The following is a 15,209-nucleotide window of genomic DNA, read 5'->3' as shown; positions in this document are numbered from 1 at the left end:
GGGACACCTGTCAATTTGGGTGCTAGAGAAGGGAGAGTCTACTATGAAAAATATAACATGAAGGAAATGTTTGTAGCGTCATCCATGAGCTATTAAAGAAAAAGGTCACTAAGAAAGAACGCCGAAAGTCTGAATTGCTGTGTGAAGGAAGATGAAATAAGCTAGTGTGATTATTTTTAAAGGAAAAGCATTAATCAGAAGTTAAATCAATAAAGAGGAAATGCAAAGAAAACCTATGTGCCCGAGAGATTTTGAAAGATGCTAAGAAGGTCGGAGAGACAGCTTCTCGGGGCACGTTTTCCTGAACCTGACCATGTCCGTGAATGCCGCACTGAACAGGTGTTGGAGAGCATTTGGAGTCTAAGCTCTGACACTTTATTAGGTACTTTTCCAAACGTCAGCATTGAGGATGAGGAACTGCCAGAGAAGAATGAGGAGAGGGCTGCAGTGAAGCATAGACTATAGAGCAGCAGCTTCAGGAAGCACGAAGCAGTCATTTAGATTTCTAATGGAAACACACCGGGTCGTGGTCCCTGCCCTTGCAGAGTTACTGATGATGATCTAATGAATAAATCTAATGAGACAGAAACCTTATACAGAAGGGGGATCCAATCCAGTCGTGGGAGCATGTACTGAGGGTTCAGGGATGGCTTCTTGGAGAGTTGATATCTGACTCATGTAATGAGTAATCTGTAGGCATAAGCCAGGTGAAGAGCATGGACGTAGGAGGATGGGCATTTGAGGCAAGGGAAGAGAAATAATCAGAGGGAATCAACAGGGAGGTCGTTTGGTTTGGTTCACTTATTTGTATCTTATTTGTTTCATTTACATCCTACCTGGTACTTATTTTTACATGGGGTGAAATTATTTTTCTCTAAAATGGTAACCAGTTTCTAACAATTTCCAACTTATTTGTGGTATTACTTTTAATGATACATTGTGAAATTAGCATATGATTTTTGTGGTCTTATTCTGGTCTTTTCTGTTTCATTCCATCTCATTCTATATTAGCCCACACTGTTCTCCAAAGCTTCTGCCTATGTCCTGAAAAGATTATTTCTAGGTATTTTATATTTCCATTAACATTATGAATAAGCATGTTTCCATTTCACGTAGTACATTTGAGATGATGCTAAAATCTTGTGATATTGGTTTCTGCATTTTTATCACGCATTCAGCTAGTTTGCGGAGCTTCTCTTTATTGTATAATTTTTAATATTCTCTTGTATTTAGTACATAATGAATTCCACCCACAACTAATATGTCTTCGGCTTTATAATAATTATTCTTTTTATTTCTTTACTGCCATTACACCTGCTAGAACTTTCAGAACAATACCAAACAATCGTGACGTGGCTATCATTTTCACCCCTGATAAGGAAATTTTTCCAGTTGCCCTTTCAGATTAGATATGGTAGGTATTCTGTGTCATGCTAGGATAATTTTATATGTCTAGCTTTTTAAGAACTACAAGAATTGGTAGAGAATATTAGACCATGACTTCTGGAGCTATAAATGTAATATATTTATAGATATTCTTTTCTTCTTTTTACTCATATAGTATTTCAAATATGTGTGTGTCTAGAGAGGAAAATATTGCACACTCCCAATTTTATCAAATATTAACATTGTTTTGTGCTGTTTACTTGTTATTGTTGTTAAATAAAGCACAAATACAAAAAATGTGAAGGCCCTTCTCAGTCTCCTGGATGGCCACTGTTTACCCCTATTCATTCTCTGCTCTTCTCCTCACTCCTGGCAGCATCTCACCCTCTATGTTTGGGTGTGTTTCTGAGCTTTCTGTCTGGCTTTCCCTGTCTAATACCCTGTTGTCTTCATTGCACTGACATTTAATTGCTAATGTAGATCTTCCTATCACAGAAGGCAAATCCTTTCACCTCCTTCTTCCCCGTCCCCCTTTTAGGTGACTTTCATATAAATGAATCAGTTCTACTAAAACCTTTTCTGAATAGGCATTTCAATTGGTTTCTATTTATACATAAACTTGATGAAAATTGATACCTCTGTATCTCTTCGTTTCTTCACGTCTGCTATTATGTCATTCATTTTATAACATTTTTATCCTTTTTATCCACAGAGTAGATATATATTATCCTGTGTATTCTTAGAGCTTTTTATTACCGTTGAGATTTTGTGTCACCTTTGTGAATCAGGTCTTTCTGGGGGCACAGGAATATGGCAGTATAGGAGAGAAGAGCTCAGGCATTTCGGCCAATCCATGTATAATTTACTTGTTGAACATCTCCCGCTGTCTATTTCTTTTGTTCATTTAGTTCAGACTGTCTCATGAAATCATTTTTGTTTGCAGTTAATTCCTCCTCTAAGTGTTGATTGTATTTAATTATCTTTCTTAGCATTAGATTTGATCGTGGATTTTCTTCTTTCTGGGCTTCTGCTGACTAGGAAAGCCTGTGTTCTCTTCTCTCTTTCCCTGTTCCTTCCCTCTTCACTCCTCATTGATTTTGGGGGCCTTGCCAGATTTCCTGCTACAGGACATTAACAATTTTTGCCTTAGTATGGAGTTATTTCAAGGTTCTTCTTGTGTCTATTCTACTGTCAGGGCTTACAGGCTGCGTACTGAGAGCAGTTTTGGCCTCTGCGTAGATACATCCTTGAATAGGATGTATCATATGATACCTCATAATGATAGAAGTAGAGGAGATGAGACATGTGGCATTTCCAAAAAATGCAGGACTCAAGCACCAGGACTGATAGTGGAGAACGCAAACACATTTTCCTCTCTACTTCCTATTTGTCTTGCTCTTGAGTTTCAGAGATCAAGTAAACATGGTCCCCAAATTACGCCATCTCAGCTGTGTCAGTGCAGTGTTTTAATGGCAATGCTTCTCATACGCATGGCTGTCCTCCTTGGGTTCCATGTAGCCAGTCTTTGTCCATTCATGCACCTGCATTAAGCTTTTAAAGGCAAGTCAGCAGATGGCATATTTAGTTGATTGGGAAATCTGGCGATCAGGGTTCACTCCATCTTTCCGTTCTCAGTATCTGGCTAGCCTGGCGATTGGCAAGTGGTATTCATCGAACATTTTTTATCGCATATGATTGCTGTGGTGATACTAGATTTCTTCTTTCCTATGTATCACTTAGCACTTTATGATGCAGAAGTGATCCAAAGTAAAGCAATACTATGTAGTTTTTTTTCCTACCTGAAGTTTTTCTCCTCGAGGGTGGAGTAGTAAGTCCTATCTCCTGAATTTTTAGTCAGACTCACTTAGATGTTTTTTAAAACTGTGTTTAATTCTAGAAGGGCCTCTAGCAATGCAATTTCAATTTATTTTTGATTGTATCCTTACTGTAGTCAATAAATGTAATCATATACTGTCTACCCCCACATCGGAAACTGGCTAAGAGATTAAAGATTTGCATGAACTTCCTATCAGTCAAAAGTAGATCTTGTACCCACAGTATATGAACTGTAGCCAGTAAATATAAACACTTTTATTCTGTTACTGAATTACTGTAGCCAGCAAGTATGACTATATTACTAAATTTCAGTAAGTCTCACATAGAGGGTAAAAAGGCTATTATTGTTCAAAAGTGTTGCTCATTAAATTTTGGCCTGATGTCTTTCAATGGATGTGAACTTGCTTGTTCAAATCAGCTGTTTGATAAGCTTTCATTAAATATCCCAAACATACACAACCAATAATGTAACGTATTTGAGGTTGATGGTTTTGTCAGTATTTGATATTTTTCAGTAACAAGGCGTATTCTTAAATAATGATCCCTGGTTTAAATAACTGTGGTGAGAGTCTTAACTAGGATACTATCTCAAATCACAAGAGCAAATATGATGGATTTGAGCCACCTTCAGCCCCAGAAATAAAACGAAAGCTTAACTATTTATCCAAGAGGAGTCTGGGTGTTTCTTATTCAGCCCCAGAAATGAAACAAAAGCTTAACTATTTATCCAAGAGGAGTCTGGGTGTTTCTTCACTGCCTCTTGGCAAAAACGTTTGGCTTTGCCTGATGTTTATACTTTTCTCTTGATACACAGCATCGTTATATTTTTGTGTGGTCATATTTATCTTTCACTTTCTTTATGGTTCATCCCTAGTGGTTATGCTTAAAAAGTTATTTTCTTATCTTTTCTTCATAGTATTTTATGGTCATATTTTAAAGTATTTGATGTTTTAATGCATGGGATACTATGTAATATTTAGTGTATAATGTGAGAATAAGGACATGATTAGTTTCCAAGTATCTTATTACTTACCTTATCACTATTTAATGAATAATCAACTCTTTTAAAATTAACTTAAAATATCGTATTTATCAAATACTAAATTCATCTCCATTTTAGAGTCCTTTTCTGTACTTTCTGTTGTTTTCATTCATTCATTTGCTACATGGTTTTAATTACTAAAACTACAGATAACATCCTTTTAATTTGGAAGTAACCTTTATCTTCCATTAGTCTTCCTTTTAAATATTTATTGACTATTATTATTCATTTTATTCCAGATGAATTTTAGAATGATTTCATTAATTTATAAACATTTTTTAAAACTATGCATTTTGATTTTAAAGATAGTAAATTTTTTAATTATTCGGTGAGAGATTTAATTATTTCATGAGTTCCTACATGCTTTTCTTTCTCTTTGTCTCATTCCTAACGTATTTGCAAGTGTTTGCATTTATGTGTTAATCAGCCAAAAACATTTATTGATTTTAAGTTATGCACTAATTAATAAGCCAGTATTCATGCAGATTTCTTGGATTATAATTACAAAGTATATATCTATAAAATTAAGTAATAAATCAGTCTCCATGTTTATAAAATTTCTTTTAATTGGGAAAGATAAACATTCAGTATTTTGTTGCAAATACCATAGAAGCTCTGTAAGTCGACCACCCAAGGCACTGTAACAAACTGGCCAACATAGAGAGGTGGTCAACATACGGAAATAGGCCTGCAGTTCTGGTACGTACATGTGGTGCATGTCTGGTCTGTGAAGAGTATGTCAGCTTGGGACTGTCAAGGTAGGGAAGTGGTCAACTATCAAGGTTGTACAGTAACTATATAATCACAAGTGTGCACAGTTCTTGAAGGGGATTTTATTTATTTGTAGTATTATCACATTCTGATCCCAAAATGCCTATGTACATGGGACTATTGAGATAGGAGTGGCATAAATAGAAAATTATTGCTAAGGGATAAACTGAGAGCTTGGCTTTTCTCAAGGGAAAGATTTTTGAATATAAACACCTCATTTCATCAGTACAAATTTAATACTCTTTCTTCTTTCCTGTAACAGTACTATTTCACCTTAAGGCAATGAAGATGCTACTGATTGGTCAAGGAAAAGATCAGTTGTCCAAACAATCATAAAAACCAGTATTTTAGAAACTTAGTCTACTCTTCTGTTTTTATTCAATGAGTATCTTTCATCTGAAGCTCATAAGTCTATTACACCACTGACTACAGAGTGCTCAGAAGCAAATGTGTTGGCACCTGTGTTGGTGCCAAGTGTTGGTGGCACCTGTGGCTCAAGGTGTAGGGCGCCAACCCTATATGCCAGAGGTGGGGGGTTCAAATCCAGCCCTGGCCAAAAATGGCCAAAAAAAAAAAAAAGAAGAAGAAGAAGCGAAATGTGCTGATCAATGTAGGCAGCATCTCAGAGTGCTACTGGGCATTCTTTTGTTTCTTGCTACTCAAAATAATTCGCCAAGTTGTTTTCAGTTTCCACTAATTGTATAAAGTTTGCACAACTGTGAAAACTATTGAGAACAAAGGGTGTGATACTTAGAAGACTCAAGTCAGGTAACATGACGGTTAACATATGTTGTCAAGTTTCTGTTTGAAAATGAATAACCCCTACTGGTGTGGTTAGCACCAAACTCTTGTCTGAACCCAGAGATGCCTTGTTGACAGTCAAAAAGTTGATAATACTAAGTGATTTAACCAATGTCTGTATTCAGTGTCTTTCATTGGTTAGAACTTGTAAGTCTATGGCGGGAAGTCTGCTTTTATGTTACACAATATACAAGGAAGAGAGGAAAGAAAGCATTAGGGAGCCTCCCTTACACAGCCACTGGATTCTGTCACCCAGGAGAGTGTTTGGGGAACTCTAGGAATGCTCTTTATGTCAGAGAACTATGAGGTTTCCTGCTCCCACCCCCCCCTTTTTTATAGACCAGGTCTCAATCGCTCTGTCGCCCCTGTTGGAGTACAGTCGCGTTAGCCTAGCTCACAATAACCTCACACTCCTGGGCTCAAGCGATCCTCCCACCTCGGCCTCCCCAGCAGCTGAGACTACAGTATGTGCCACGATGCCTGGCTAACTTCTGTGCTTTTTGGAGAGGTGGCATCTTGCTATAAGGCTCAGGCTGGTTTCAAATTCCTGGGTTCAAGTGATTTTCCTGCTTTGGTCTCCCAAAGTGTAGGTCACTTTTTCGTGTGCACCAGGGAGTAGTCACACTAAGGAGTAGTAGTGGTCTTTAAAAAATGGTGGGTGGGGGGCTTACAGTTCTCTGATACCATGCCCAGAGTTCCTGAGGCCCAGACTCACCCCTAGAGCTCAGCATAAAGGTGGTGAGAAAAATGTATGGATGGTAAAGCAGAGAACATTCAGAGAAGGTTTCTGGGATCCTGGTCCCTGCTCCCTTAGGCTTTCTTCTGTTAACTGTGTCATGGAGATGATTAAAATGAGGTGCAGATATGCCACAAGGGACTCGTCTCTGTTTTGTAGTCAGTAAAAGGTAGACCGGCTTTTCTAACATCTGGAATTCTCTTTGAATGTTGGGCCATTTCATTGCTGATGTAAAAGACTTCCTGGGGAAATCCTCGGGCAGCTTTTCTGAAGAAGTTCCATAGTGGCCTCCAGGCTAGATCTGAGTCACTGATTGATGAAAACTCAGAGCTCTCACTTTTTATGCCCTTTTAACTTATGTGGAGTAGATCAAATTAAGTCCTCTTGACAGACAGGCTTTTATTATTCAACAGTAATTTATAGTGATGCCACAGTCAGAATTTTAAAAATGTTAAATTTGTATCTTTTATTTTTTTCCCTCTGATTCTTTTTGGAGGTAGATGACCTCGTATGAATATGACTCTAAAGACATTTGTCAGTCAGAGAGAGAGAGAATAGGATAACTCAGGTGACTGTCTTCACACTGGCCACATAGTCGCTAACCTAGAGAAGGCAGTAAAGGACAGGGTCGGATCTTAGCAAGAGTCGCTGAGCCCATCAGAGAACCCAGGTCAAAACAGTCCATGCACCTGCTGACTCGGCACATCCTTCAACTGCTGGGTGCTCAACTTACTGACATGAAAATAGAGGTGGGTTTGAGGTTGCTGAGTTCCATTCCTGGATGGTATACAGTAGTGGCACACTGTCCCACATAGGTCTGTGGAAACATTTCTTGACTTTTAATCTTGGATGGGCTTATTCTTCAAATAACCTTGATACAAACCTGCTGGACCTTTTTCAAAGGATCCCCAGATGGAACCTTTGCTCATATTGTTCTGGAACTTATTTTCTTTTTCTTTTCCCTGTTTTTTTTTTTTTATCTTTTATTTTGAAATAATTCTCACTGAGGCTAGCAAATAAATTTCAGTCACAAATACTAACCAATCTAGTATTGTATTGTGCTTCTAAGTATGAAAATAGGACCAGGAATTCTCAACCACTTGCAGAAACTGACCTAGATAAAGGAAGTTGTAGGGCTTCTTTCAAGGAATTAAGACCTGATACAACACTGGAAAATGTAAGTGCATATAATTACCGTTTTACTCATAGCAATGGGCTCATGAAAAAACATCAAAGTTCTTGAAAATATTGTACATTTTAAAAAACAAAAACCTTCAGTAGATGAATTGACTAGCGCTGAACACAAACTCACTAGTTGTCTGGGCAGGAAAAAGAGAACAATGGAAATATTATAGAGAAAATAATGTATGAGTTAAAATGGCCAAATAGTAGCCCCCCCCAGACACCGTATGTATTGTACATATATATGTGTGTGTGTGTACACATATATTTTTCTCTTTTTGTATTCAACAAGTAGAACTTTTGTATTCTATCAAATAACAGTGAAACAAATATAACAGTTAACCATAATAAAACCACAAAGAAAATCTCAGAAGATTCCAAAAAAGAAAAAAAAAAGACAGCCCATAGTCTTTGACTAGAATACTCATTAAACTAGAAAATAATAAGAAAAAGCCAAATCCAAAATATTTATCTACATTTTTAAGTAGGAAAAATTAAAACTAATATTCTAAATTAATTTAATGTGAAGGATGGTAAAAGATTTATCTATTAAATTAGTCCCTCTACATACATCAAGAAAGCATGTTTTCTTTAACCTGAACATGTTTGTAGACAATTATTCTGGTGTTATACAGGGTGTGCTCAAGGTCACCATACATGGCAAAATGAAAATAGTAGCTACATGTACCTTTATTTACAAAATATTCATTATAAAATTTTGCAAAATTATTTTCTATGTCTTAGACACCGTTTTCTGTGCACACACAGTCTTCTCCCCCACTCGTGGTGAACATGTTTCAAGAGATCTCTTTTCCTCTGTGTGGGGACTTCGGGGGTACCCCGTAAAGTAAATGAAGTTGACCTGCTTGCATCAGAAGAAATTGATAACTCCTCCCACAAACTGGAAAGCCTTCAGAATCTTCATAACTTTAAAAATGTTTAATAATTTTAAGTTTTTATTTTAGGTATATACTTGAGTAAAAAGATTTGGAAGTTGCCACTAAGCTTTAATCTTTAAATAATTTGAGCATGTTTGAATACTACTCATAATTAAGTCATTATATTCTTCTTAACATGTTTTGAATGGCAATGAAAGCTTTATAATCAATAGCATTATCCAGTAACAGAGAGAAGGAAACTTGATGAATATGTTGGCTTTATTGAATGGGTTACTGCTCAGTTTTCATCATCATACCAAAGTTTAATTGGAACATGAGCTATACTTTGTATAGTATTGAAATATTTGCTTATAAGAATATTTTATATTATATTAAAAGGTTATATAGTATAAAGAGATTCTTAACTAGTTGAAATTAATTATTTCACCATATAAAAAGATTGATATCTTATAATATTTGGAAATTTCTGAATCAATTTTGAGGCCATATTTTAAAAATTATTATACTTTTATCAACAACAGGATTTCTTTTCTTTTTTTTTTTTTTTTAGGATTTGGAAACATCTCACCACGCACAGAAGGCGGGAAAATATTCTGCATCATCTATGCCTTACTGGGAATTCCCCTCTTTGGTTTTCTATTGGCTGGAGTGGGAGATCAACTAGGGACCATATTTGGAAAAGGAATTGCCAAAGTGGAAGACACATTTATTGTGAGTATGACAGACTTTTAACCATATATATTCGTTATTTTATTTTTTAAAGAATATTATATGTAGTACCTTATCTACTACCTCAGATACAGTTAGCCATTCAATTATTAGGGTTTCCATTATAGTTTATTTGCATCTTTATTAACATGTAATTTACTATATTTTAATTATTTTATACTTAATATTAATTAATAAGTTAGTGTATGAGAAAACCCCAAGAAGATACATGAAAAGGTAGAAATTGGCTTGGCGCCTGTGGCTCAAGCGGCTAAGGCACCAGCCACATACACCTAAGGTGGCAGGTTCTAATCCCCAGCCCGGGCCCGCCAAACAACAATGATGGCTGCAACCAAAAAATGGCCAGGCGCTGTGGCGGGCGCCTATAGTCCCAGCTACTTGGGAGGCTGAGGCAGGAGACTCGCTTGAGTCCAGGAGTTGGAGGTTGCTGTGAGCATGATGCCATGGCCCGCTGCCCAGGGGGATAGCTTGTGGCTCCATCTCAAAAAAAAAAAAAGAAAAAGTAGAAATTGAACAGTTGTAGGTTCAGATTCCAGAGGTGCTATCTCCTAGCTATATCCTCTTAAATAAGTTGTTTTCCCCCAAATTTTCATTTTCTTATTTATATAATGTGAATTTTGGTACTATGGTGGCATTAGTCTAAGTAGGGGTCCCCAACTTTTTGGCACCAGGGACTGGACCAGTTTCATGGAAGAGAAGTTTTCCACAGACAGTGGGAAGGATGGTTCAGGGTGATTCAAGTGCCTTCCGGTTCCACATCAGATGGCCAGGTCATCATCAGATGACCATTAGATTCCCAGAAGGAGTGCACAGTCTAGATCTCCTAGATACTTCGTTTACAACAGGCTTCAGGCTCCTGTGAGAATCTAATGCCGCTGCTTATCTAACCGGAGGCAGAGCTCAGGTGGTGGAGCCTACACTGGGGAGCAGCTGTAAACACAGATAAAGCTTTGCTTGCTCTCCCACTGCTCCCTCCTGCTGTGTGGCCACAAACTGTACTAGTCTGTGACCAGGGCATGGGGACCATAGCTTTAAGGGTTAGCAGCAATGTAAGGTAAACATTAACATAGGTAGTAAATCACTGAAAATACATTATTGTTTAAAAAATTGCTTTATCAGCTAGTGTGGTGGCTTATGCTTATAATCCTAGCACTCTGGGAGGCTAAGGCAGGTGAACTGCCTGAGCTCACTGGTTTGAGACCAGCCAGAGCAAGAGCAAGACAAATAGCCGGGCGTTGCGGTGGACACCTGTATTCCCAGCTACTTAGGAGGCTGAGATAAGAGAATCACTTGAGCCCAAGAGTTGGAGGTTGCTGTGAGCTGTGATGCCACAGCACTCTACCAAGGGTGACAAAGTGAGACTCTGTCTCAAATAAAATAAAGTAAAATAAATTGCTTTATATAGTCCTCTGGGAAGGATTTTATCTAAATAGCAAATACAATAAATGTGACTATATTACTTAATTTAGTAATGCTGTTGATAAAAATGTATCTAAGGATATAATTCAGTAGAACCAAAGATAGTATAGGTGAAGATGTTCATGGCTGTATTATAGTCAATAAAAAAGAATGAAGATTCATTATTAACATTTTAAATGAAAAATAATTAGCCTATTATTCTAAATCTGGATTCTTAAAATTATTGCAGAAGAAAATGGTTGTGTTAGAGGGTGGGATTAAAATGATTCATCACTACTCACACCATTATCGGAAATAAATTTTATTTAATATTCAATAGTGTATTCTTTTTTCACAAAAAGTTCAAAAGATTTGTGTTTAACTCTATCGATTAAATCCAAGTTATTTTCTCAATTTAGATTATAGTTCCCACTTTAGAATTAGTCATGTTTCATATTTCAAATTAAATTAGCTTTTGTTTTTCCTATTATAGTGGAATAAGACATAATTTTCCTATATGGATATTGAAAGTATCTTGTACATTAATTGAGAGGGCAGATTAGTGGCATAAACTTGGTGATGCTGAATCGCTCGTTCATTCATTCAACACATTTTCAAGTGTCTGCTAGATGCTAGGTCATGTTTCTTACGTAGAAGATTCACTACATAAAAATAGAAATGCATGCCCTCAGAGTGATGACCTTTCAATGATCATGATTCAGTATTTGGTACCAGGCACCAGTATAAAAACCTGACATACATGAACTCATTTAACTCCCACGTATGAGACCAGAATGTGAGCTAAAGGAGCTCCTGTGTTCTCTTTCCATTCTGTGACTTCATGGATCTTTGCCTGTAAGAATTCTCAAGCTCTAGCATTTAGTCATGTTCATGGGATGCAGGATGTGATCTATAATTTCTACAGTAGATAAGACACATCCAGCCAGAGATTAAAAATATACAGTAACCGATATCAGACAGAGAGTGTGAAGATAAATTCATATGTTATACACACACACACACACATATTCATACACATACATACACACATCTGTATATTCACACACATATATAGCAACTTCATTTAATAATTATGCTATGCAGATTTTGACCCGATAGAGAAGGAAGTGCAACAAAGTTTGGGTCCTCTGATGTAAGTTATGGCTTACAGATGTTCAAGAATTATCTTTACCTGCAGATCACATAAATTTGTTAATTGTGCTGTTTAATGCCATAGAACAAAGAAAACAATTTACTTGGGTTCATGTGGGAATAAAATTGTGGACTTTAGGTCTGTTGGTATTATACTCTGATTAATTGAATTAGCAGTAAAAAAAAAAGTATGATAGGAAGAAGTTTCCATGAAATTAACGCTCATCAATTACAAATTGCAAACATTTGATTCTCGTTTCAGCTTTTTCTATTTTCCTATATTTCTGAATTTGGTGTGGCCCACAATCAGTTGTATGCCTATAAAATAGAAGTATTTCCTAAGTAGTTTGGGTAAACAAGTAAGATGCAGATCTGAAGCTGTGTTCTCAGAATGATGTCATTTGTTTTTAAACACATTTTACTTGTTGTAAATCTGTGTGAGAGTAAAGCAGCATCATTCATAGCATTGATGATTTTGAGTTATTTCTGTTATTCCCAGTTTTCATAAGTAATGACAATGGAAAGCTAAGAATCAAAGGGAATAAAACAGCATGCTTAGTGGTTTATTTGCTGGTAACAGCATATAGGTTAACTTCGTGAGCACGCCGCTGATCTTTCTCCCTCTCTCCTCCTCCCCCCCACATCCATGGACATCCACGTGTGTGTGCAGAAGTGGAATGTCAGTCAGACCAAGATTCGCATCATCTCCACCATTATATTTATCCTCTTTGGCTGCGTCCTCTTTGTGGCTTTGCCTGCTATCATATTCAAGCACATAGAAGGCTGGAGTGCCCTGGATGCCATTTATTTTGTGGTTATCACTTTAACCACCATTGGATTTGGTGACTACGTTGCAGGTAAGATTTTCCTGGCTCCCACGTTGCTCACCTGAAATGTTTCTTTTAGACTTTTCATGGGGTTTGTAATGAGATGCAGGGGCTGTATGAGTTCGCTAGAGCTGCGGTAACTTAGTGCCACAAACTGGGTTGCTTTAAAAGAAAAGAAATCCATTCTCGTGGAAGTTGGAGATCCGTGTGCCAGCAGGGCCATCATCCCTCCGAGACTCTGGGTAGAATCTTTCTTTGCATCCTCTGGGTTTCTGGTAGAGGCCATCAGTCAATGGCACTCCTTGGCTTGCAGCTGCATCACTCGCCTCTCTGCCCCCTTCCACACGTAGCATTCCCCTCAGATCTCTCCATTTCTTTTAAGGATACTTACTAGTCATACTGGTTAGGGACCCATCTTACTCCAGTGTGACTACAGCTTAACCAATTACATCTGCGAGGACCTTACTTTCACATACGGTTATGTTCTGAGATACCAGGGATTAGGACTGCGACATATCTTCTCAGAGGACACAAATCAGCTCAGAACAGTGACAAAGATAAAAAGTGACTCTGTGACACTGGAGGCAAATGAAAGGGTGCTGTTGAACATTTATTTTTTACTCTGTGAAGGAAATGTCAATGGCCGGTGGTTCAGAATTTTATGTTTTTACCCTAGTTTTAGAAACCAAATATCTGCCTCTTATTTATTGATTTTTTTAAAGTGGTATAAGAATTCAGGTTTAATTTATTTTTGCCCTTTCTACTTAGGCGCTTTCTCGTCTAAGTTTTAAAAACAGCTGCTAACGTCAGAAGATGTTCTTGGGTGTTTAAAATCCTTTTTCTCTGAAACATTTACCCATTTATTTTTCAGTTCTTAGGATAGCATTTTTGACCTTACCTAAAGTATGTCTACCGAGTGTCTACATTTTTCTATTTATATACTTTTTAATTCTCAAAAACTCAATTTCAATTTGTTCTGTTGTTGTATTTCTTAGGTTTTATGTCCTCATCAATTCAACTCTCTTTTTCCCAGTTATTACCCACTATTATTATTGTAACTATAATTTTAAATAAAACATAATAATAGTGGTAGACATAAGCATGATAATTTATTATGCATCATTTTTACCAGCTTCCAAAAATATAAACTATTGTTTAATCTACTCTGAAGTGTTAAAAATACAAGATGAATATCTTGAACTGTGTTATTAAACTTCCCAAGAGAAACTAACCAAACTAATTTAGTTTTAAGAGAGTTTTGTGCTTTCTGACTGATCACTGTTTTTTCTTTACCCAGATTACTTACTTAAATATTTTCAGAAAATAAAAATCTCAGAGAGGCTGTTAGTTCACCTGTGTCCCTAGGTTTGTTGTTTAGGATTTAACCAGGCAAAGTCCTCCTTTGTGGGGAAAGTATATTTTGGAGATGGGGATGATTTTAATGAACAAAGCTTTGCTTTGGGCAAATATACTACGTTCACATCTCTGTCCTGGGTGGAGGTGGCCCCGGGAAAGGAAGGTGCATCACTTTGATGGAGGTCTTTTTGCTTTTTAGTTAGCAAAATGTGAACAGAAGAATGTCAATGTTTGTAACCATAAAAGAAGATGCGCTCCTGTCCTAAAATACGCATTTTCTACCTTTTATTGAAGATGTGCACTTGGCCTGTGTAGACATGGAAAGTTTACTAATATAGGAGAAACTTAGACATGGCAATAGTGACAAAAGTATACTTGTGGTCTGCTAATCTTAGACTGTCTTATCACTTTATAAACGTAATTAGCCGGGTCTTACTGCAATGTGGAATATGTTGGTCTACCATGTGATGAGTCTTTATATTTTCAGGCCAATAGCCTCATATTACATGTGTTATTTTAAAAAACTGACCAACTGTGTCAATCCCGTGTGGTCCTTATAGTCTAAGACTAAGACTCTGTAAAAAAACAAAAATTATAAATAAAAATAAATGTGGGTAGAATCCTGAAATAATATTTTGTTTGTGACCACTATATAAACCAGCTTGGGGCAAAAAAAAACCCCAAGTATTTTTAGTTTATGGTTTTGTAGAAGATGGAAAAAAATTTTCTTTAACTTACCTTAAGAGATCAATACTGTGAAACTGGCTGGATTGGCTAGATCCTATGTGAGGACCAGTTCCTAACTGCCCAAGGGAAATATCTTGTGGGTATCACTGGGGACCCTGAATTCAAACTCATGGCACACTGTGTTAGGAGAGTAGGGTGACAAAAAGATAAAAGCATGCCATTAAGTACAATCTAACAAACAAATTTATTGTAACTGGTTATCTTCTGTAAATCCATTATTTTGATTTTATTTTTCAGAGGAAATAATAAAAAATGGTAGAAATATGACTTGATAACAATTAGCATTAGAATTTGATAGGATTAAAGTGATAAATGCTGACTAAATAGAGAGAAGGCAGACGAACACT

The 15,209-nt window shown here is 36.8% G+C and overlaps 1 protein-coding gene across 1 annotated transcript in view; it reads left to right on the top strand.

Annotated features, from left to right (window-relative positions):
• Positions 1–258: 258 nt before the first annotated feature.
• Positions 259–15,209, top strand: part of LOC100962107 (potassium channel subfamily K member 2-like) — a 61,754-nt gene continuing 46,803 nt past the window's right edge. The window contains exons 1-3 of the mRNA XM_003800147.3: positions 259–382; positions 9,204–9,364; positions 12,603–12,789. Coding sequence (XP_003800195.1) covers positions 259–382; positions 9,204–9,364; positions 12,603–12,789 — 472 coding nt within the window. The remainder of the gene's footprint in view (positions 383–9,203; positions 9,365–12,602; positions 12,790–15,209) is intronic.

Source organism: Otolemur garnettii, unplaced genomic scaffold, assembly GCF_000181295.1.
Source record: "Otolemur garnettii isolate 467f Iridium unplaced genomic scaffold, OtoGar3 scaffold00168, whole genome shotgun sequence".
Lineage (NCBI taxonomy): Eukaryota > Metazoa > Chordata > Mammalia > Primates > Galagidae > Otolemur > Otolemur garnettii.
This window is presented reverse-complemented; position numbering and strand designations above follow the sequence as displayed.